Genomic DNA, 24557 nt, shown 5'->3' with positions numbered 1-24557 from the left:
AGATCAAAGAAATACTCATTCATCCATCCATGCAGATGTTTATTTATTTGCACAGGACTTGAGACGCTCAAGATTTCTTCCTGTAGCGTATACAACTCATTAAATGTGCATTTAATGTACAAACTGCCTAAGTTAAATTTACAGTTTTTTTCCAGTGCACATTATTTTAATAATAATTCAATCCTTTACATAACTCAGCTTAGACTTAAAGTTATGCATAATTAGGGGCGTGGCTGCTTTGAGGCGGGAGCTGCTGCTGCTATCTGTCACCTCAGCTACTTCCAGTCACTGAACTCCCGGCCGAGTTTGTAGTTTTGGTGCTTTTTGGAACATTTCACGCAAGTATTGGACAAATATTAGGCCCTGCTGCTGTCAGTTGTACTAACAGACCATTCAAAAGTCCGCGCTTCAGTTTTTTTTCGGTAAGTGAAATTCTAGCCTTATTTTATCTGTATTACACAGCTGTGTTAAATTCTTGATTCTGATTGGTTAATTACGGCATTCCGAGGTCTGCCATTTCTCTGTAACAGCCCGTTGCTATGAAGAACAGACCGTTGCTAAGGATTCGGCTCGAATCGCACAATCCGGAGGACTAATTGTAACCATATCAATCCGCCGAAAGAAGTCCGGTAAATCTGACGTTGTTCTGTTTACAGAGGGAAAAAAGGAAACAACCTGAGCAGGTTGTTATCGTGACATGTTGTTCTATATATTAGCACTAATTGGTTGTACTGGTGTCTGCCCTCACCATACCTAGCTTGTTAGCTTAGCTTGTCAAATAGTTATTTATCCAGCTTATGAATTAGCCTTGGCATCATGGTAGGTATTTCAATCTTTTTTATTCAGTCCATGCTGCAAAAATATTCTTATGCTTATCTGACATTATGGGAGTGATTTAGTCTGAATTGTTGCATCAAATTGTGCAAGTTTAAAATACTCTCAATATTCTCTACATGTGTTGTAACTTGTGACCAACTGTAAAATAATACGCAAGAAAATGTTTGTTACAGTGCCTGTGAACCAGCACTTTATGAGCTGTTATAACCATGTTTATTTAAGGATGTTAAGCGATAACATCACTGAAGGTATAATCAATTCTAAGATATGGTGATATGTCAGACAGCCAGCTGTGAACTCTGCCTGCAGTTATGGGCCAAGATACACAAGGAACCTACAAAAGATATCTACAGACTGGTTTGATTATTGACAAAGACAGATGAACAAAAGGAAGCAGAGCTGCGACCCTGCACTCCTCCCTTGTTATTTCAGGGAGGGTCTCACACATGACAGAAGGGTGTGTGATACTTTAACAGAGAACATTGTACACAAGATCAAATCTCTCTTTTTATTATCCTTTTTACGCTGCACATAAACATTATGTATGTCATGCTTTGCCAGTTTTAAATGAACAGTTAATGATCACAGGGTTTGTATGTACACGTCTTGATTCCGTAGAACTGACCGTTGAGCATCTGACACATTTGTAAACATTGTCCAGGAGCATAAAAACATAATGTGACAAACTGTATTAGAAAATAAAACAGCTACAGCTCTCTACATGGACTAACTCTATGCTAGGGAGAAAAATTAAAGTGTAACACAACAGCTCAGTTTGACAGGATCTCATTAAAGGATCAATGCTTGTTTTTTTGCATATAGCTTTGACTATAAACTTGTATGCTCGTTGGAAATATGCTTGGACACTTTTATGCCAACTGACTGTAGATTTGCAAAACTCGTGTCCATTTTGAAATCTGTTCCTGTGCCCAAAGCTAACCAAAATGCGATGTTTCACATGTTGTTGACACTGTGGAACAATCATTGTCATCGTCTTCTTAGAGAGGGCTGTAGTTTTTTTGAAAGACTATCTATCTTTCTGTTTTCTAGCAGCCTTTCACACACTTTTTTCACCAATGCCTTTCTACGTTGCACAAGTATATTCCCTTGCGAGCTGTGATTTTTTCTGTAATCATTGTTTGGTTTCGTAATATCATATGCTACCGTGGATGCTAATTTGTCTTACGGTTTAGCTCAGGGGTTAAATCACGCGCCCCAGAGGCTACAGTCCTCGTCGCGGCGGCCCCAGTCTCGACTCCCTCCCTCGGCCCTTTGTCGCGTGTCATCCCCACTCTCTCTTCCCCTATCCTCGACACTATCCACTGTCCTCTCTCTTTCAAAATAAAGGCATCAAAGGCAAAAAAAAAACAACAGAAAAGCTGAATGAGAGATTACATTTAGGAACAGAAATTTTAAGGAACAGATGCTACCATAGTCCTAAATGTTGCTCACTATATGTAACAGACAGTAGCTAATCCAAAAAAGCAAATGAACACATACTAAAGCAGCTTCTTGAAACAAAACAGAAGTGAATGCAGGAAACATTTACATGCAAAACTATCTACTAAAAATCCCCGTAAAGGCAGGTTGCAAAGTTTTGTGGGTCATGAGTCCCTGCAGCAAGACTGCAGAACACTCAGTTCCTTCCACAGCTGAAACTTGAGCATATAGGGGTATATAAATGCTCCTGTGTAAAATTCCACTGCTCTGTGTGCAGCCTTTGGGCCCCTGCAGGTATAGGTGTAGTGTGTCAGATTCCAGGCCTCCACTGCTGCAGGTGTAGGTGTAGTGTGTAAAATTCCACAGTGCAGCCGAGAGCCACCGAGCGGGCCTTGTGATAGCTCCCGCCACTCCACCCACACTTTCCTCGCTCCGACCGAGGCCCCACTTCACTGTGCGGGGGTGCTCAAGGAGTCCTTAGGGAGTAGGAGGAGGAAATGGCCCTCGAAAAAACTGCGCCCTTATCTAAAGGCAGCCTGAAACAACATGGTCAGGAAAATAAACAAATGAACCGAGCCGTTTCTATGGTATCAAGTTTTGTTTTTCCAAAATGGAGGCTTAAATATGAGACACGCCCTGCAGGAGAGCAGGGAGTGCTCCCTCCCTGTAGGTGGGCGAGCAACAGTGAGATGTTTGAGGTATCCAGAGGGGGTGCACTTGGTGTGTTTAGGAGTTGCCATCAAACAAAACCAATGGTAACCAGCTCCTCTTCCATGTTTTCAAACAGGATTACATGTTTAGACGAGTCATCCGGTAAAAAAAAACCAAACAGCTGATTTGCATGCTATGCAGACGCACGCTAAATATGGAAAGAGTTCAGCTACAAACAAGTACAGTACAGGTGAGGCTTCTAACAGGGCATACACCCATCGAAGGCGAAAGGTAGAAACAGCACGGCTGCCCAAAGGCATCTTTAGCATAACAGTTCTCCCAGCAGCCACATGAAAATTCTCACTGTGTTTATTATGAATGCAATCATGAGGCTTTTACCAGGAAGTGCCAAGGCTCTTTACAAAATTAAAGTATGATTAAAAGTAGAAAGAAAAGAGGTCAACATGATTGCAGTTTCCAAAAAGAAAATGCTTTGCTTTAAGAAATAATCTAAAAAGTCCCTAAAGTCCTCTTTATCCAAAGTCTTAGATCAGGCTACTGTTGATCGTTTCCCAGGTGATTCCAGGGTTTCACTAGAGGATCCTTTTTGAGAAACTTCTTTTTCGGGATCTCGCTGAGGGAGAAGGGAACGGAGCGGCACGAGGGGTTCTCCTTCCGGGCCACGATGCAGTCCTTGATGGCTTCTTTAATCACCTACAGGGGCGCAAACACAGGGATTAGGGTTTAAGTCATTAAGCCCTTAAGTCATTCTTCAAAGTTAAGCGGTACGGATCAAACATACATTAGTTTCTCGCTAGCAACAGCATGATACATTGGTGTCAGGGTCAATGTTCAAAGTCAGTGTTATACGTAGCCTTTCCTGTTTTACTTTGAAATACGCCGGATGGATATTCTTTACATGCTTTTTGTTCTTGAGTTGAAGTTAAATTGCTGCACTCTATCGATTTGAATCATAATAAGGGCCTGTGTCCACTAACAGTGTTTTTTACGCTGGCAGCACCCACAACCTCAATTTCAGAGCGCCTCTCACCGGTGCTTTCTGTTGCTAGGTTACAACAAAAGTGGTGGCACTTCCGCTTCACTTGGTCGTGACCGTTAAGTCGCTCTGTATGCCGAACATTTGCTTGTATTCAAGGAAGTTTTACAAAGAAACAATGTAAAGGAATCGTGTCCCGGCACAAGCAGCAACTCTAGACCGGGAAATTCGAAAGAATAAAAGGATTAGCTTCTCCACTGGCTAATGTCTCAAATGGTGTTTTCTACCCGTTAGTGATGCTGCCTGAGGTATTAAACAAAATATATTTTAGGAAAACGTAAGACCGAATAAGCTGACTTACTTTGAAATCATTGCATCACCTTTCATTTACTTGAAAGGTTACTCAGCAGGGAAGTGACTCAGATAGAGTGAAAGTCAGTCCGACCTCTCACAGCGACACACCTTATAAGCCTGTAAAGACTTCTTCTATCCGGTCTGAGACCAGCCTTTGGGATTTGAAATTTTTGGTGTTGCACAACAAACTAATGTCTGTGTGGTGACATGACAATGCAAAAATGTAAAACTTCCCCACTGATTGCAATGAATGAAGGTAGGTAAACATTAAATGACTGAGGGAGGAATGAAAATATTGTTTTTTCCTGTTTGATGTCTGAGAACTTAATCTCAGCCAACTTAGCTTCCTGTAGTGGAGCCATAGAGGCAGGACTGACCTCCAGGTTGTTGAGCGTGTTGAACTCCATCAGGTCGTGGAGTCTGGTGAAGGCCTCGTTGGGGTACTGAAAGTTAAAGGTGGAGAATGGACTCTCGGGGTCGTCAAAGATGTCAAAATCAGCCAAGTCCTTCTCCTTCTCGGTCTCTCTGGGAACACCTGTGAGCAAATAATGAAGTAAAACATCCATGAATAAAAAATACAGAATACAGAAAAAACAGATTCGATATAAAAGATATAAAACACGTAGAGTTGATCTTGGAGCAGCAGTGAACAGATCTCAATTCTGTGTCTAACTATTAGCTTTTTGGATGTTGGATGTGGTGTCAGTGTTGACCTTGGAAATGTAAAAAACAAAACAATTTGTCTTAATTTGATTTGTTGATCTGTGAGTATACTGAAGGAAGAAGTCCATTAAGGTGTAGCGGTCGCTGGCGTAGTGCCGGGGTGCCAGTCAGAGCCAGTCAAAAAAAAACCACAGCATGATTACATTTCCCCACAGTGCATTGTAAACCAATAACATAGCAAATAACATCCAAAAAACAGTGTAACAACAACAAGCCAAAAACCCCGGCAGTCAGTTTCTCAGTCTATCACAGTTTAATACAGACAAAGTTCTTACGTCAGAGTGAGCCCTCCTGTTCTTTTTCGGCCTCTGTGCAACCTTAAGACCTGACACACCGGTGTTGTGTGTGTGTGTGTGTGTGTGTGTGTGTGTGTGTGTGTATGACGCAGTGGAGGTGTGTGCAAAAAGGCGCCGGACACCACAAACTGAGAAAAAAAAAATCTATATCTATCTATAAAAATGTATTCTGCTGATGAACAGATTGTGATGTAATCAAAAGCTAAAGAAATGTTAAAATTCGACCTTGAAGTGAGCTTGTTTTGTTAGCTATATAATATATATTAAACTCAAAGTGATTCCATTAAACATACAGTCCACTGAGGCAAGACATGCGACAGAGAAGTACAACAGTCCACGGCCAAAATGTATCATTATCATTATTTTAATCAATTCTTCTCTTCTTCTGTAGCCTGCAATGAAAGCGACACCTTTATGGTGCTTTATTCATTGTAAATACACTTAAAATCCAATATACAAATGTATAGTTCTTTTATTATTAGGAAAATATCTTCCTCCACTTTGCATATAAAAATAGTTTTAAAGACCCCCTCCTGTGAAAATCAAGTGTTTAACCTTGTAAACATCTCCATGTGGTGTTCTTCATGTGCTACAAGTCATATCAGGGACAACATCAGCAGTCATCTCCATGGCTGGGCCTGTCTGCTTTTAAACTGCAGTGTACCAAGGACAGGCTGAACAACACGTTTTCAGATTGGCAGGTTTGAGACGTCACAAACCTAAGGAGCCAATCCCGTTAATGGACAGGGTGACGCTATGCATATCATTATGTGTAACCTATGGCAACCACTTCAGCGATGCGCAAGCCAGCTGTTACCTTCATTGTAATTTTTGCAAACTCACTACTGACTACTAACGTTAACATTACTACTACTAACTACTGCATTTCAAGCTAGCTAAGTTTCAACAAGTTGCTACTGAATTATTGCAGAGATGTATTTTGTTATCACGACGGAGGGGGCGGTTGGAAATGTGCATAGTGGGCGGGGCCTATGCAGATTCTGTAATTTTTAATGAGGGAGAAGAAGGAGAGGCCCTGGGAGGATTTTAAATGTACTTTGCAGAAAAACATATCAGACACAGTTTATTTACAAGGAGTTATCTTCGTATTATATTGCTTGATTTGCATCTGTTTGAGGAAAGTTTTAACGTTGACCCTGAATGTACTTCCTATAATCACAGACGTAGCAGATGTTTCTGGTTTGGAAAATTCATACATACAGGCCGGACATAGAGTGAGCCAAATCTATAAGGGCCTGGAAGTCCATTTATGGCATAATTTCCTTCCAACGTCTTTGGTTTGAGTTCAGAAAACTTACGTAACGTCCATAAACAGACTGCGGAAGTATGTGGGCCGATGACCTACTGAATGTAAAGAGGCAGAGATGGAGAGGAGTTGGAGATGTGGTGTTAGTGTGTCTTAGTATGGCTCATGATATACGACCTGTTTACACACGGAGCTCTCCCACTGGAACGAGAGATTCCTTGCCGGCACCTGGCTCCTTAAGGAACCATAATTCACTCGAGCAGCTCATGAAACACTGAACACACTGTGGTTCACATCCGCACACACACTAAACAGCAGGTATGCTTAAAGACAGACGCACCATTTCCACCAAGTAACTACAGAGAGCAGAGACCTTTATATTGGGGTCACTCAGATGAGGGGCCTAACTTGCCTGCTGCTGACCGAATATGGCTGATTTCCTGTGAGCAATTTCGAGGAAGGGATGCCTCATGTGCTATGACAGTAAAAGGGCATTATTATTTTAATTATACAAAGAGCCTTGGCATATTTTCCTCCTCACACATGCCGTGGAAACCTCCACATATGCACAAACTTACCGGGTGCCTTGAATTGCCTGAAGTTGATGTTGACCAGGACAAAGTGGATGATGGTCGGGCAGTTCTTTTCGCCTTTCCTTGGTTTGAAAACGTAGCATTCCTTCAGGCCCTCGCGGTCAAAGACTTTCGGGTCGATCTTGGGGAACGAAAGCTTGTTCATCCGAGCCCACTTTTCTGCCAACAGGAGCTCCTGCAGCACACATTTACAAATCAGAAGAAAAGAGTCATTATTTCGTGTTTGCACGGATCATTAATATTATTTCATGGCAGTTAAAACTAAATTAACCGCCTTGCGGTTGTATGCCTCCGCCAACTAGTCAAGTTACATTTCTGTCTGTGTAGACTCTAGATGTTGGAGTTATCAAACAAAAAGTATTACGTGTATGTTTTGGCAAAATGGAAGTTCATACTATAGCAACATGTTTGATTCCAGTGAATAGTTTCCAGTGAGAAATATGCTGCCCTCACTTAGAGACTGTTTTTCCAGAGGAGGAGAGAGTACGGATAAAGAGCTTTGACACATGATGCAAATATCACCACCTTTAAGTTCAATATTAGCGAGATTGAAGAGCTTGTTGTGGATTACCAGAGGAACAGGAGGCCCCCTGACCTGGTTGTCATCCAATGAGAGGAAGTGGAAAGGGTGGATTCATACAAGTACCTTCTTTCATCATTTTAAACCTATTAGAAATTTGTGTGGAATTTTGTCATAATAAGTGTATGAATTCTTGAGTTGTGGCCACAAACGTGTTTTGTGAGGTCACAGTGACCTTGACCTTTGACCACCAAAACCTAATCACAGAAGCCTTGAGTCCAAGAGGACGTTTTATACCGACTTTTATTATATATAGTGTAGGAATTCTTGAGTTATAACCAGAAACTAGTTATTTGAGGTCACAGTGACCTTTGACCTTTGACCACCAAATCTAATCAGTTCATCCTTGACTTCAAGTGAACAAAAATTGAAGAAATTCCCTCCAGGGTAAAGGTATCGCCTTCACAAGAATACTTTGTAGAAAGGACATGAGGTCACAGTGACCTTGACCTTTAACCTTTGAGCACAAAAATATAATCAGTTCGTCCATGAGTCCAAGTTGACAATTGTGCCAAATATGAAGAAATTCCCTCAAGGCATTTCTGAGATATCGTGTTCAGGAGAATGGGACGGCCAAGCTCAATAAAAGTGAGCCTCTTACCTTGAACGGGGGGCTGGAGTCGCTGGGTCGTGCAGAAAAGTCGAAGGAGATGATGAGGTCAACAGTGCGCTGCGGCCGCAGGATGAGAGGGTAGGGCAGGTTGTAGGTCAGGCCACTGTCCACTATATGGATCTTCTTACTCTTCACATCCAGAGGCTCGTAAATACGATCAAACTCATCTGGGTCTGCGGAAACAGAATTCAGTGAAATAAATGACACAGGAATGTGATGAGATGTTTCCATGATCTTCAGCCAAAATTTGATCCTTACAGTTAAAGTGTACGATGACTCAATGATGATATGTTCAGTGGAAGTAGGGCTGGGTAACATTTTTAAAACCACACCTGAGATTCAATTGTTACTTTACCAGTGAAATTCCCTCGCCGGGTTAATTATAGATGTAGCAACAATTTTGACATATTTAGTATTTGAAACCAAGTATTATTGTGCTCTCGTGTTAAATTTATTCTGCACGTCATGTCTTTAATCTGGACTGGAAAGTTTTGAATTGATTTGAATTGAGTTGGTTAAAATGGCTGCATGTAATGTGACAGAAGTTTGTAGCAATGGAACAAGACAGAATTATGACCAAACTCTGAACTTCCTCTCAGCTTGAAGGAACATTCTGGCACCTTTCAGCTCATTGTTTCCGTCTTTGAACCCAAAACTTTCCTGCATTGTTCACACTCACAAGCTTTATTTCTAGCAGCGACAGAGAGTACCAAACATCAGGCAGACAAAGTTAGCAACTAGCTGTTGAACAAAATCAAGCATTTAGCAGTTAACGAGCCAAATATTTCTCTCAGGAGGTTGAGGAGACCAAACCAGTTCAAAGAACAGCACTCAATGACTGCTAGATGTGGACCTATTTAAGTGGCTAAGAAACTAGATCTAAGAAAAAAAATTGCTGCTTTAGAAAACGTAATTGTGAAGCAGAAAGGACTTATCCAGACAGTGTCGCATGTGTGACGTCCACGGTTGGCTCCGGTTGTAACTCTTGATTTTCCTCTCTGACGGTCGCTTTCCTTTTTAGACTGTTTGCTTCATCTGAGCGTCGAATTTGTTTCTTTTTCTTTGGATTTTCACTTACTTTTGAAGTTGTATCTGTAGTCATCCATCTTTTCTTTGTTTGTTCAGCCATAGTAGATTACTGTTTACTCGCAACACTTGCAGAGACCGGTAAAAACAGGCGCTTTACGTTGCGTTAGCTCGGTCTACTCTCTCTGGCAGACCTACTGCTGGGTGATGGAAAACGTGTCGCTAACTGGGCGCTGCTTTTGAGTTTTTCTGCAAAAATCGCCACCAAATTCGTCAGATTCACATGCATCAACTTTCAAGGTAGGAAACAAGATGTACAAATCACTTATTCTCACTGATGGTGCCAGACCTAATTGTCAATAAATTGGATAATCAAAACTACAATTGGTAAGATTATTATACTTATACTAAATCACATGCAGATGCAGTAAACTGTGACCATCATTGTCCTTGTTACCTGTGACAGCGTCCACCTCCTCCTCAGGAGTAGGGGCCTGGCACATGATCTCACTGAGCGGAGAGAACGGCATGGTGTTCAGGTTCAGGCCCAGCATGAAATTATGCACCTGGTAAACGGGTGAGATGGGTTATGAGGATAAAAGGGCAGTCTGTTGTGAAATTGAATAATGGAAAGTGAAGCAAGAATGCAGCAACAGCACACGAGGCATTTCGCACTTTCATTTTCCAGTGAATCAACTTAATCAGGTACCTTCCCGGCTCTGCCCTCTCTTGTGTTGAATAAGGCTGAGTCACTGAAGAGCGACGTGAACATTCGCTGCACCCAGCTAGCCTGAGCGGTGCGATGGTACTCGTCCTCTGCCTCCTGGTTCTCGGTCCCAACTGAAGGCACGATAAATACAAAGAAAGGACTTTTAAATGTTGTGACAAAGGATTAACATACAGGTTAGAAATTTAAAATTTTGTGCAGTAAAACTAGAAAAGTTTGCAACAAAATTCGACTTTACCCAAGATCTAGATTAAGAGTGAAGTGCGCTACAAGTTCAAAGTCAAGACCTTTTTAACTTGCTTTCATACAAAGAGAAGTTTGATGGGGAATTTATTTGATATACATGTCTCTCATGTACACCTCCCCCTCTTTCTTTCTCTCTTCCTCTTTCTATTTATAGTTTGCCGCTATTTCACTCACAACCACCCTTTGCAGAAAACACACTCACTTCCTAATAATCAGCGTGTATATAATCACCAACAGGATCATAAAGAGCAAACCACACAGAAAGAAAAATTATAACCCACAGTATGGCGTCTGCGACCGAGGAGAAGCTCGATGCATCAGCACTTTTTCCTGACAGTAACCACAGTCAATGATCTGATGCAGCTTTGTCACGCAAACAGACGCGAATGACAACATTGCCACAAGAATGTGTCGAGGCGTCGACCTTCCCTCACACTCAACAATGTTGACAGCAGTCGAAAGCCACACTTCTATCTGTTGCACCATCACAATTTCTATGACACTGCACAGGAAGGTATCTGTTTGCAAGCTTCTCATATGAATCACTAGCTAAGCTCACCTTTACGTGGCTCTTCGTCATTGTCCAGACTGTCTTCTCCCACGATGTGCTGTGGTTTGATCTGCTCTGTAGGACACAAGACAGATTCACTCATCAGGTTGCGACTTCAAAAGAAGCTTGTTAATCTCATTCATACCACGAATTAATACTTAACCCGACAGAAGGTTTATGTGACATTATCGAGTTCACTGTCTATTGTTGATCTCTATAAAAATAACTCGCAGGAGAAATGCAATACGCCTGATAAAGTAAACAGGGTGGAGATGTTCTAAGCACTTCCACACAACCGATGCATTGTTAGAGTGTGTCTGGTAGTCTAAAGGTCACCCCAAACAAACGCATTCATCCAAAAACAAACATACGATGAGCTGTCAGAATAATAACAGGAAGCTGATACTTTCCCACTGTTGTAGTAACATCATTAAAACAAACTCATGCAACACATTTTAATCTGAGTACATTTCGGGTAAGCAATTCAAAGGTGTGAGGATCTGCGGGTGTTAATGTGTGTGAGAATTTTCCGAAATCAAGCGGATGACGTAAGAAAAAGACAAACAACAATAGGAGCTCAGGCGCAAGTGATTGACAGTTTCAGTAGAAGGGTGTACAGCACAAAGGAAGGTATTTTATCAGCAGATCTATACAGTGGCATTATCGAAACACAAACACCTACACCCACTCACACAAAAGACACATGCCAAAATCAAATATTAATAGATTGTGTTCAAGACATTCACCATCCGCAATTTCAAAATCTATTGTAGCACGATAAAAGATATGATTTAAATCATGTTTTGGAATCCTGAACTATATTTTATATTACGCAACAACATGTATTGGGAAAGTATGTCTACATATACTGTATGTTTTGGTTTAACATAACATAAATACATTTATTAGATAGCAAAGCTGAGGATAGACAGGAAACATGTGGAGGAGAGAGAGGGGGATGACATGCACAAAATGATCAGCAGACCGGGAGTGGAACCTGCGATCAGTGCGACAAGGACCGTAGCCTCTGTACATGGGGTGCCTGCTCTACCGACTAACTAAACCAGCCGCCCAATACAGACACTTTATATCTGAAATAGTATTTGATAAGTCATTGTGAAGCATTTTTCAATTATTTTATATCTTGGCAAATTGAGGTGCTATATTGGTTTAAAATCTGAGACTGAAAGTTCTTTCTTAACCTTGCTCCGGAAAACAATAAGAGACCACTCCAAATGTCCCTTAAAGCAGCATCTCTCTCTACACATCATGGCCAGCCCAGTCCAGATTTGAACCTCACTGAAAACCTCCTGAATGTGATCAAGAGGAAGATGGATATTTACAAACCATCGAACAAAGACGAGCTACTCCTAACATCGCCCAACAGCGATGTCACATACTGGTGGAGAGCATGCCAAAAAAATGTGGTTTGTTGTCTTAATCAACATTTGATTTTGAAGTAGTAAGAAACGTTGTTTAAAGCAAAAGTTAATTCAACAGAAACACAAACCTGTAAATAGTAGAACCATAGTAAAACATATTTTTGTAGTGGTCTCTTCATGTTACCGGAGCTGTCTATGATGCATTTGAAAGCTCCACAACAGACACTAAATGCATCAATTACTACGAAGCAAACTCTGTCTTCTGAATAAGATATGGTGATACAGCTACTGAATTGTGTCAGTGGTGAGATTGGTTTGTTGATTATTGCATTACTGTGCTGTTCCAGTCAATCTAACCAATGTATCTAATTAAAGTGAAGTGCATTTTACAGCTTACCTTCTTTTAATCAAATCTATTTAAATCAGTTACGGTAGCATGTAGCAAAAAGAAAAGGAACCGAGAAAGATTACCTAACTCCTCCTCCATGGTGCTGCCACCAACTGTGTCTTTGACTCCCAGGACTCTGTTGAACAGAATGGAGAAGGCGCTGCCCCACACACCTGACGTAGTGAGAACATCCTGTTAGTATGATTACTCATGTAAAACAGTCTGACTGTTCAGATGAAAACATTGTCTCACCCATGAGAAAATGAAGAGGGTTTTCCTCATATTTCTTCACAACAGTTCCCATGAAGAACTTGCTTCCAAACATGTCAGGGGTCATGAAGGTGCCGTACTTCGCCATCCCAATTTCATAGGGGCTGAACTCCACCCAGTCTGCACGGTGGAACCACAGAGTTAATGTAGCAGAAATGTAACACATTTAGCTATATTGCTATATATTTATATAAGTTCAAGTCTGTAATTATTACACTTACACTGTGCTCTCAGCATGCATTAGTGCACTACAATTATAAACACAGTTGATGTAACATATAATGGTGATGTTAGAGGCTCACATTTTGCATTCTGTTTAAAATGTCGTGTTTTAGGAGATAGTAGCGTTCAGTAGGCCCTCCCTAGAGGTATGGAAAAATGACTGTTACAATAATGATAGAGTTCCTGAGATATCTATGCCACCCTTTCACACCTGGAACACCAGCTTTTCATGATTTAGTAATTAAAATGGGAATGGTAACTGCATATGAAAGAATGTAATAAAGGAACTGCAGAGTAGAAATATTTTGGCTTAAGTGCAATAGAGAAAGGGTTATGTGAAAGTGCCATCAGGTGTATTATAATAGCGATAAAAGTGCTTAAACCTTCAAAACCTTAAGCCAAAAATGTGCTTGAAAATGCGGATATAATGTCAAAGCCTAACTGTTCTAAAGCTCTCCTGACAACATAGTATTTATCATTAAAAAAATGGGATTTTAGTAAAGAGGAGAGATCAGGTTTTGTCTATTTTAGTCACACTGTGAATGACGCAGCACAAACGTGTCCAGCTAAAAGCGTGACAGTTTTTAAAGTTTAGCTGTGATGGTGAGAAATAACAAAAGCAAACAACTCGTTATTCTACATCAGTAATGAATGTGTCCTCATACTGCTGCAAATCACAATGACACTGCACAACATTGGCACTTTTGGCCAGATATTAAGAAAAGCATGCTTGTGGTGAGTTTTTACAGGTGCCAAAAGTGACACGTCATGACATGATTAATACAGTGTCTCCTCATCCATAAGTGAGATATTTCCTCTAAGAAAGTCGATATAAACTATTGTTGACACTTTTTTCTTTCTTCAGCTTCCGTCTCGGGTTTCTTTTACATTTTTGTACCTCTTTCCTTTAAAGGAAAACCACATGTTAAAACGCATTGCCACCCGTCTTCTCACCCACACCCGCACCAGAGATCATATCACCCCAGTCCTTCAGAACCTCCACTGGCTCCCCATTCAACAAAGAATCCAATTTAAAATCCTCCTCCTCACCTACAAGGCCCTCCACAACCTAGCCCCCCCTTACCTCACTGACCTCCTTCACCAATACACTCCCACCTGTAATCTCAGATCCGCCAACAGCAACCTCCTCACTCCTCTCACGCGATCCAAGCACCGGACCTGGGGGGACAGAGCCTTCTCTATTGCTACCCCCTCCCTCTGGAACTCCCTCCCCCATCACCTCAGACACTCTCCCTCACTCCCCTCTTTCAAAACTGGACTCAAAACCCACCTTTTCAAATCTGCTTTTAATCCTTGACTGTGTGTTTAATTGCACCTTGATTGTTTTATACTGTATATTGCTTTTTAATGTCTTGCTATGTTGTTTTTACATGTAAAGTGTCTTTGAGTACCTTTTAAAGCGCTACATAAATAAAATGTATTATAATTATTATTATCATTATTGTTTTATCCTCCTTACGTGAAATCAAACATCCATACTGTCACAGCATAACCTAAGCATTTTAAACAACCATTCATTTTAAATTTGTGAACAGGAACATTTACTTGAGTTACCAGCAGGAACAAGTCGAATGAGGATATAAAGATTTAATCGGAATGACAGCTCCCACAATGAGTCAGTCTCCAACCATTTTTGTTTACAGAAGAGCAGCAGAAAGTGTGTCAAATGTACATCACTCATTTGAGACTCACTGTGATACCATTGTTATTGTTTGAAATCTAACGTTATTGACCAATCGGTCTGAGATCACTGGAGATATTTGTTGTTCCATTATTGCGCTTTCCATTCAAAGTTCTGTTCCTCTGAAGCGTAGTGTACAGTTACTGTCCAGGCAACATGAAGGCAACATGGGGAAGTACTTCACAACATGGGACTAACCCAGACTCTGTTATGACCCTCTGCGCACTATTTACTTCCTTGATATTGCACAGTTGTTACCAGCAGAGCCCTCATTTATTGAAAATCCACCACGTTATGGCACATCCTCTTTGTGGTATTAGAGCAGTAGTATAAGGAAATAAGTACTGCTTGGATATTTTGCATGTGGCCCAGCTCATATGATCGTCCTAGTTACTTATTAAATATGCAAAAACTTTCTATGAATGACGTGAGGAGCATGCAACACTCGCCGTTAACACGAATGCACATGCAGATCCTTACAACAGCGAGATATTTACCTGCAAACATGAGCTCAGAGACATCTGGCTTGACATGCAGACATGTGAAGAGAGGAAGAGGACTCTGGGCCTGGTTTATTTTCTCCTGGATGCTACTTAGCTTGATGTCCATCCTCTGTTAGGAGAGAACACAGTCTGTTAAATCATTTACAGTTGCACTCTGAAGGAAGGAGACCAACATGGCTACGTTGAAGTAAAATTAAGAAGTAGGAATAAAAAAGAGGGGAAGAAACACTGCTCAAAATAAAAATAAGGCTTGCCTAAGATGTCAGTTCAAAAGAAAAAATAGGATATGAAACAGCTTCAGAGAGGAGGATTATTGACTACTGAGCAGAGAGGAGACGGAAAAATAAGGAGTACCATCAAAATAAAAACATACAGTTGTCAGGCGGCTCTTACCGCTGGTATAAGCGTCTCTCCTATGAGCATACCGAAGATATCGGTAAAGGTAACAGGCTGCCCTGTGGCCTTTTTGGTCCAGAGGGCCTGGATGTAGTTGGTGATGTGTTGTGGCAGCAACAGCCTCAGTGGGTTACCGCTAACTCTGCTCATCAGCTCTGGATTGATGTCCTTTGGGCCCTTATTTGGAAAGTCTGGGTGGGAGTATAAAGTGGACATGTACCTACAGGGATACAGATAAAGATGGAAATAAATTGTTGTGCAATCTGACAAACATGAATATGGAGTCTAAAATAAGCCAGAGATGCTCACTTGTTGACAGCTTCATACCAGCAGAGGAAGGCAGGAAAGTTTGCCAGAGAGGGGAGGAGGCACGACAGAAGGTGAGTCGGAAAGTAAGAAAAGATAAAAGAAACAAAGCAGGTGTAAGACAGAGATGATAAAAGGAGAGGGAAAGGAGGTGAAAAAAAGAGAGAAAAGAACTTAAACTGACCATGTGGATCCGGAGAGGCCGGCAATGTATGTGGCACAGTCCAGGACCCCTGACTCAAACAGGGCTTTCATCACACCTGAGAAGCCTACCATGGCACGAAAACCGCCTCCTGAGCCTGCAATGGCAATCACCGGAACCTGTAACACACACACACGAAGAACAAGACATAGGCATGCTTAATTGCATATTAAGATGCTGCACAGCGTAAGAGAATCACACTCACTCTATCTCATTCTTTCAAGCTGAGTAATTTTCCTCTAGTCTCTATACTCTTAGCGTGCCAATGCTAATTGCGTCACGCCTTTGAAACATTTTTTTACTTGTGCCCTCGGATTTTCAACTATTTCATAATTTTCATTACGCAACATCGCTTCCTTTCTGCATCTGTGTGTTTCTCATAGGCAGTTCTTAATACTTTCACAGATGCATTTCCACAAGAGCCGCGCTGAACAGGGAGTTAAGGGATGTTGTAGCATAGTTGGGGCTGGTTATCTCATTCCTCTGGAGCTTCCGGTGCATGTTGAAGACAAGAGCGGGCCTGGCTGGAGATTACAGCCAGCCCTGGGGATGCCAAGGCCAAAACCACACCAGGAAGAAAAGGAAACATAGCACAGCTCAGAGCAAGGGAGCAAAACTTGGAGCTCAGTGAAGCTTACGGTACAGCTTGCTTCCCAGTGTGAGAAATGTCAAAGAGTTATTATATAAACTGAGAACACAATGTGCGAGGAAGTGCATCACAGGTTTGACTTTAGCAAGTCAGCAAGTGTGCATGCAAGTCTTGTTAAACTACAGACCTCAAAGATTTGCATGGTTTTCCTTTCATTTTTGCCTTCACAAGTAAATGCCAAACCATCCTCTCTACTAGAATGACAGATGCAAAGTAAGCACACATATGACATCCATCATACTCATACAAATGAACAGTGTTAAGAGGCTAAATAGAACAGCTGTAGAGCAGTCAGCTAACTCATGTTGATGTCATAGTTATATAAGTGTACAGTACAGTATGTACTGCAGACATACCATCGGGGCCCTGAATTCATCGCTCCCCACAAGAAAACATCAAGTTTGGCAATGCAAGGAGAAGGGAGTAACGATACTAACTCAAGCCTCCTGCAGAAATAAACCACAGAACCTAAAGGTGGATGCTGGTGAGGAGGTAGGGGTTTTAAAAATGCTCTAGATTTCAAGCAGATGCAGCAAATTCCAACTTAGATTTAAGGTGATCAGTGTGGCAGCAGGTTTGACAGTATTGCTGACAGCAGGAGACGAAGACGATCCTGGAGGATGCTAGATATGAAGCTACAGCCAGAAAACTGTTAGCATAGCTAGCGAAATCCCCAGCCTAACTCTGTCGATGATTTTATATCCAATTCATACACCAAAAAAAATGGCAAACAGATTAAACCAATGTGGAAAAAGTGACTTAGTGAGCCTCAGAGGTGCTGGTCGGCAGACTAGATGTCATGTCTAACGTCTCCTGGCTATAGCTACATTATCAATCTTTTTTTAATCCTTGTACAGAACTCAAAGAACAAGATAAAACATGTTTACTGAGCTTAAATATGTGTAAGCTGAATTTAGTTACCTTAACACAAAGCGAGGCTAGCTGTTTTAACTTGACTCCACTCTTTGTGCTAACTGTGCTGTTAAGCTAACGGCAGCTGGGTGTAGCTTCATATTTAACAAAAAGATACTGGTACTTGGTATTGTCTTGGTATTGTCCCCATAACATTACATTTCAGGAATTGCAACAGGACGGTCAAATTGATTACTTAAATAAACGAAGGCTGTCGCCTCACAGATCTAGAAAATGACTGAAAACACTTCAGGTTTCTAATACTAACATTTCCCCTGTTAAATTTACTCATAAGTGTCTCTGTTCCCACCTCCTCTGGAGAGCTGGGGAGGAAGCGAGGCTTCTCCATGTCTAGCAGCTTCTTGATGCCCAGCATAACTCTCTCTCTGCGCGTCTGTCTGAACTGCTTCTCTTTCTCACACAGGGCCAGGCTGAACCGCAGGTCCAGGTTGGTGCTGCAGAGACAAACGATGGATGGAAAGTAAGGTGTATGTTAGCATTGTCTGACTAATACTACGGGTGATGTTGAAACTGCTCCATAGGTTTAATTGATATCTGCCTCTGGGTGGTCTGTTGTGAAACATATCCACATAATTACTAACCCTTGAAACATGTACGGCACTTCCAAACCCTCCCACGAACCCCTACACAGCGGTGCTCTGGAATTCTGATGCATTTTAACCGATTATTAGCTTCACAGGTATCCTGTCATTACTGAGTCACGCAGCTCAAGTTCTAAATTTAGTCTTTAAACTGCTCCTGGGGAATTCCTATGCATTATTCAATTCCTTTGTATTCCTGCAACCCTGACTGAGATTCGAACCCAAGCTGTCAATCATATTTGAAAAGAGTGAGGTCTAGACCTGGCCTATCTGAAAAGTGTCATGAGATATCTTTTGATGTGATTTGGTGTTAGGCAGTATTTCCTTTTCACACTCGAGCCTTTAAGTTGATCACAGAACAAACGAGCAGTACAACTATAAAAAACACTGAGATCGTTTTAGATTTTGAAGGAATACCTACCAGATCTCCAACGACATCTCTAAGTAAACTTTGGTTGCCTGTCAAAACAATGAAACATGTGGTTATTGTGCATTAGAGGAGCAGTTAAATGTGGTTGGTAATTCTGTCAACAAGCAAAAAGTGTTCCAATAAAAATCTGAGTGGCAAAGACAACAAGTGTAATTATTTACTTATCTAATTATTTATGTTCCCAAAATATGTAAAAGCAGGTTCCCCTGTTTACAAATACCACAACTGCCCTTTAAACAGAGTGTCTGTGTCTCTTAAAAATGTTTGCCTGCAAGCCATTCATAATGATGAAACTGCACAGAGAGTCTCTGAGGGTTGAATGTCTTACTTTGCCGATGAGGAAAGCCTCCGTCTTTGTCCGGCCTATGCCGTGCTTGGCGATGTCGTAGGATGCTGTCCCCAGAGTCTCATCCATCACGTAATTGGCGTCCATTAATGTTAACTAAGTGGAATAAAGATCAGCAGTTAAATACATCTAAAGTGCTGTGCTTTATTTTCTGATGCTTGCAAGTTAAACTTAGCTAATTAATTTTCTAATGTTGTGTTCGGACCAAATGCAAAGATTTTCTATGCAGAGTGATAACATACAAAGTGAATGCAAAGAAGGGAATAGGGGCTTAATTTGCAGTGGGCTTTGCAAATATGCGTCCACACAAGTTTAAAAGCCTTTGACCGAGAATCAATAGCCCATTTTACCGCCCCAGCGCCGTAATGAGGCTCCGCCGCCGTGCAGCCATTTTACATTGGACTAATCCACGCCGGCGTGTTTTTATGCGCGAGGTGTAAACAAACAGCGCATTCTTTAAATACACACACACACACTGTGCTGTTGCGCCCTGCCGGCTCTGCTGTTTACACAGACAACGTTACGCCTCTGTTACTACCTCCGATGTCAGCTCAGAGGTGGAACGACTTCGCCCCTCCACTCCGCCTCCGTGCGTTTTACACAGAAGATGGAACGTAACAGAGACGTAATAATCCCACCTTGAACTGGCAGTGTATAAGAGGCAAAAATAGAGAAAAATCTTATTAGCCATATTAGCCATTAATCTTATCTAAACAAAGAATTATCATATTTGCACCAGTAACATGAAACTTCCAGAAAAACCTTTTTTCTTATATGACCGTAAACTACTTTACTATCATACATTTTAATTCTATGATAACACTAGTTATCTCACATTATTTCATATCCGGCGGCAAATAGTAAGTTGTGTTTGTCTGTCTCCGCTCCACTACACCCCAGCTTGTCTTCTTGCACAGGTTAAGTGAAGACAATAAAATGCAGGTCTAACCTCCAGGACATTCGGCTGGTTGGGGTCTAATATGAAGTGGAAGGTCTCGTTCCATTTTGGGTTGATGTCGTTGTCTATGTGCTTGGTCCTCTTCCTGCTCTCTGGGGCCGTTGGAATGAACAGCTCCACGTATGGATCTGGAGTGTCCACTGCGCACACACACACACACAAAGATAAAGCAGTGTTACTGAAAGGCAGAATCCACACAGATAAAGTTTCCTCCTACTCAGCATAAATACATTTGCATTTTGGCCAGCAAGTTTTGGTGGGCGGTTTCTCCACATTTAAACAATTCCAGGGAAACTAACAGAAACTCATTATACATGTAGCTACGTGCAGCAAACATGTCCTAGAAGGAAACAAAACCAATGTGTTGAGACTCACACAGGTCCCCCAGCGCTCCTTTGGTGACGCTCTCGGCTCGAACCACCGTCACAGTGAATTTGTGAGAAAACTGCTGTTCCACCTGCAAAACAACATTCATTCAGTTCAGCCTTACGTGGGAAAGTTACCCCAAGCACGATGATAACGAGGATTAAAGATATAAATCACACAGCACAGTCCGCTCTTAACCCAACGCTCATGAGAAATATGATTACAAAGTGTGATATCAGAAGATTCATCGCAGATTCAGGTGTCTATCAGGAAGAACATCTGGAGTTTTTGACAGACTGACACTTGTGCACTTCCTAGTCGTCAGTTGTGTTCACACTGAGCAATGATCTCTTTTCATTTAACTGCAAAATGCTACTTTTAAAACTTGCTGCGTCACAGCCTTAGATTGAGGGTATTAGGTCTGTTGTAGATGTGTAGATACAGTGGAAGACTAAAAAACTAAAGAGAACATGTAACAACAGGACAACAACTTATAAAAGAAGTAGGACTCTGGAATCTACCATGAGAAAATGTCAAAAGCGATGAGGAAAAGCACTTAGGGGTGCCGGTTTATCCTGCTTATAGCGGATGCTCCATCTATAGATGCTCAGTCCTTGATACAACGGTCCTGGGTTCAACTCCAGCTCTTGGCCCTTTACTGCATGTCATCCCCACTCTCTCTTCCCGTATTTCCTACTCTAAACACTTTCCTATCTAATACAGGCAAAGGCCAAAAACATAATCTTTGAAAAGGGAAGTAATCAATCTAAATAACATAAACTAGTAGTGTAGGAGCCATTCTTCTTGTATTTTTGTTGCTCACACCAGTTTGCCACAGGTGGCAGTGTAGGTCTGTGGTGGTAGATTCACTCCAAAGAACACATGGGAAACAGCTGACAGTGATGCATGGGTTAGGAGAAGACACACGGTTTTTACCGCTCGTTACACTTGATCACCACCTCCTGTATCAGTGAAAAGTATGGAAGTGCGTCAAACGTTGTCTCCCTCCCGCACCCAGCAGATTTACTATAACAGGATAGTCACTACAATCAGGCTAAATAGTCTACTAAAGAACTTTGAGGCACTACCTAAATGGCTGATGAGTCACTAATTATTACCAAGTTTGTACTCCTTTATTTTCAACCCATTACTACAGGTGTACTTCCCACTGTACCTCAACATTGGCAAGCACACCTGTCATGATTGTGAAGAAATTATCCATGTATTTTTATTAATAACCATTTCAGAAGAGTTACATAAGAGATTTCCCCAAAGCCCCTTCCCTTACCTAATTGTACCGTCACGGTCTTATAGCAGCAAATCCTAACTGTGTGTTGCCCTTTCTCTGAATGTCTGTTTGTCTGTAAGTTTTGGTGTGGATTCTACCGACTCAAGACCAGAAATAAGGGCTGATCCGACTAACAAACGAGCAGTAATACTGATAAAATATTGCACATCGCTGTCTCTAAATCTCCCCTCTTTCTTTTTTTGATATTCATCACTGAACCCACATGTAGGTAAGAAAATAAGTTGTTTTGCTTTCCTTTTTGCAGTGTTGTTTTGTTGCGTCAGCCATAGAGAGGGCTAAAAGTGCAACAAGCATTTCTTAAGAAATCTAGACATCTGTTAACATTCACTATAGTTTAAAGGTGTGCCCATTTATAAGTTCTTTAAAACACTTTTACCAGATGTGAGATTGTGTTGCAGAGCAGATAATGCAGCTATCACAGAGATAACCGCATGCTAATGTTTGCTGCTTTGAATGACCTACGTTAACCCCTGTCTTTCGCTGGATTGATATAAAATGCCTCGCTGTTGAGATGTTACATGCAATATTGCACAGAAGTTTTTTTTTCTTTGGAGCAATAAGATAATAAATTAAATCAACTGTATTATTAAAATCCCAATTAGCAAAGGCCTGCTGCAGAATGATTTGCTCTGTATCTCACACTGCTAGCATCTCCTTGCTGCTGTTAAAACTGTGTTACAGGAAATAACACCCATGTAGATACTTACAAGTATATTGGAAGCCATGGTGCGTGGTCGGGTGAGTGATTCTCAAGAAGGCTAATGTTGAGATGTGAACTTAAACTCAGGAGAACATCTCAGTGAAGAACTGGAGCATTTGGATTCTGAAAGATGAAACAAAAACATTTTATTATAAAGCATAGAGAAGTACAGCTTAACGTTTACATGAAAAACACACTATTAAATGCCACATTTCCAGTGGTTACATTTAGCAAGGCAACTTTTTATTGATGATACCTTCTTTATAAAGCCAAAGCTGCCTTACAAATATCATTAAAACCTTTTGCACCCTGTCATGGGCAAGGGGAAGTGTGCTGAGCCACAAACTGATTATAGAAGTACTGAGCCACCAGCTAGCGTTTATGTGTGTGAGTGTGACATCACATGCGTATGTAGGGGGGTGAGTGATAGATGCCTGATGATGCAGCTGAAAAAGATTGTGTGTGTTTAACATACAGTCTGGTGGGTGCAGGAAATGTGGTATTCTTAGTAGCATTAAGCTTTTCTCTACAATGGTTGAACACACACAAGTTGATAAGGAATTTGCATGCAGTGTGTTTGTGTAAGCCAGTGTATGCGTGTGCGCTTGTGATAGCATATCAAGGTCAGCGAGCCTTTTCTCAGCTGTTCACCAAAGCGTATCATTACTGATGGGACCGAGAGCACGTAGAGAGTCTGTGTGTTCACAGCAACAGTCACGTAGTTTGCATCAGTGGTCCAACTTTTCAAAGTGCCAGTTCACTCTGCCCTTGTTCTGCAACGTACAATGGGAGCATGCAGGGCAGGCTGCTGAGCCCTGTGTGTGTGCCAACGTACCCCTAGAGACTTCACAGAACTACATTTTCGTATGAGGACACAAAATGTGAGAGGGGCACACAGCAGCCAGCCACAAAGCAGCTGCAGTAATTATACGTTTAAAGTCATAAAGAAATTCCTCTGTCTCCTCTACAAGTGTAGTCCTACCTGAGTTATTAAAGGTAGATATTACCACTAGGAATCACTGTGCATTTTCCAAAAGAAATACAGCATTATATACTGTAGGCTTCATTCAGAACTTGTAATGAGGCCACTGTAAACAGGTTTTGCCTCATTCTTATACTGGACAGAGTAAGGTCACATCTGAAAAGGCATCAGTTTGCAACATGCCAAATTGAATATTGTTGGCAACAGAGGTGATAGAGATGAGAGGTATATCAACATGTTAGGTAAATCTCTCTTATATAAAGACTTAACTCTGTTATATGCAACAATCTGTTCGCTCTGATCTGACATATTAGGAGCTTAATTCAGGCTATTACCAATTGCTCTGATATATTTTTATTAATAGTCAAGCCGATTAGTTTTGGCAGTAGCGCGTTTCCTTATCCAGAGTTGCGTAAATTGAACAGTTCGCGAAGCCCAGTTTAAACACCACTAACAACAAGTACTGCAAGTGACCTTCCTCTCTAAGTTCTTATCCAAACCCTGCGCAAAAAAAACGGGACAGAAACATGGAAACATACCTTAACCGGAGATCGTTTTCAACTCACAAATCCTGCAAAATGTGTCATGCTTATCGACAATATCGTTCCACCACAGTAGGACTGCAGCTGGAGGAGGTGCTTCTTCTCCGTGTACGGTACGCACACCCGGCAGTCAGGGGGAGGTCTGCGGTCTCAGATTTAAAAGAAAGTCAAGAAACGAACTCAAACTAATCGAAGACAGCCAAAAGTAACTTTCCGCCAAAATAAAGTGGAAAAAAGTAGGACAGGAGAAAAATAATTACGGTAAACTCCGCACGAGTCAGATTATTGAGTCAGCGGAGGAAGCTGCAGCAGACGACTGCTCTCCACCTCTCCAAATGCGTACCAGTGCGCGACGACGTCCGCACGAGGGCGCGTAATGTCTCGTTGAAAGGATAAAAAACATTTTGTGAATGACTTAAAACATGACACAGGGCTGACGCTAAAGTTATTAGTGAAATATCTGATCTATTTTGACCATGGTTTAAGCTCA

The 24557-nt window shown here is 41.4% G+C and overlaps 1 protein-coding gene across 1 annotated transcript; it reads right to left on the bottom strand.

Annotated features, from left to right (window-relative positions):
- Nucleotides 1-1342: 1342 nt before the first annotated feature.
- pla2g4ab (phospholipase A2, group IVAb (cytosolic, calcium-dependent)) lies at nt 1343-24382 on the bottom strand. Its single transcript, XM_069679520.1, has 19 exons — nt 24065-24382; nt 22551-22666; nt 20544-20625; nt 20160-20308; nt 19193-19306; nt 18856-18893; nt 18143-18287; nt 16254-16390; nt 15761-15983; nt 15362-15476; nt 12923-13060; nt 12754-12843; nt 10910-10975; nt 10087-10217; nt 9835-9943; nt 8340-8524; nt 7144-7333; nt 4657-4814; nt 1343-3642 (listed from the first exon to the last, which is right to left on the bottom strand). Exons 2-19 carry the CDS (start codon nt 22566-22568, stop codon nt 3484-3486), a joined length of 2247 nt encoding a protein of 748 aa, XP_069535621.1. The 5' UTR covers nt 22569-22666; nt 24065-24382; the 3' UTR covers nt 1343-3483.
- Between the last annotated feature and the right edge of the window lie 175 nt (nt 24383-24557).

Source organism: Semicossyphus pulcher, unplaced genomic scaffold (genome assembly GCF_022749685.1).
Source record: "Semicossyphus pulcher isolate SPU_LCO1_2020_fin unplaced genomic scaffold, fSemPul1.0.p SCAF_4, whole genome shotgun sequence".
NCBI lineage: Eukaryota > Metazoa > Chordata > Actinopteri > Labriformes > Labridae > Semicossyphus > Semicossyphus pulcher.
The sequence above is the reverse complement of the archived record's forward strand: the minus strand, read 5'-3'. Positions and strand labels throughout refer to the sequence as shown.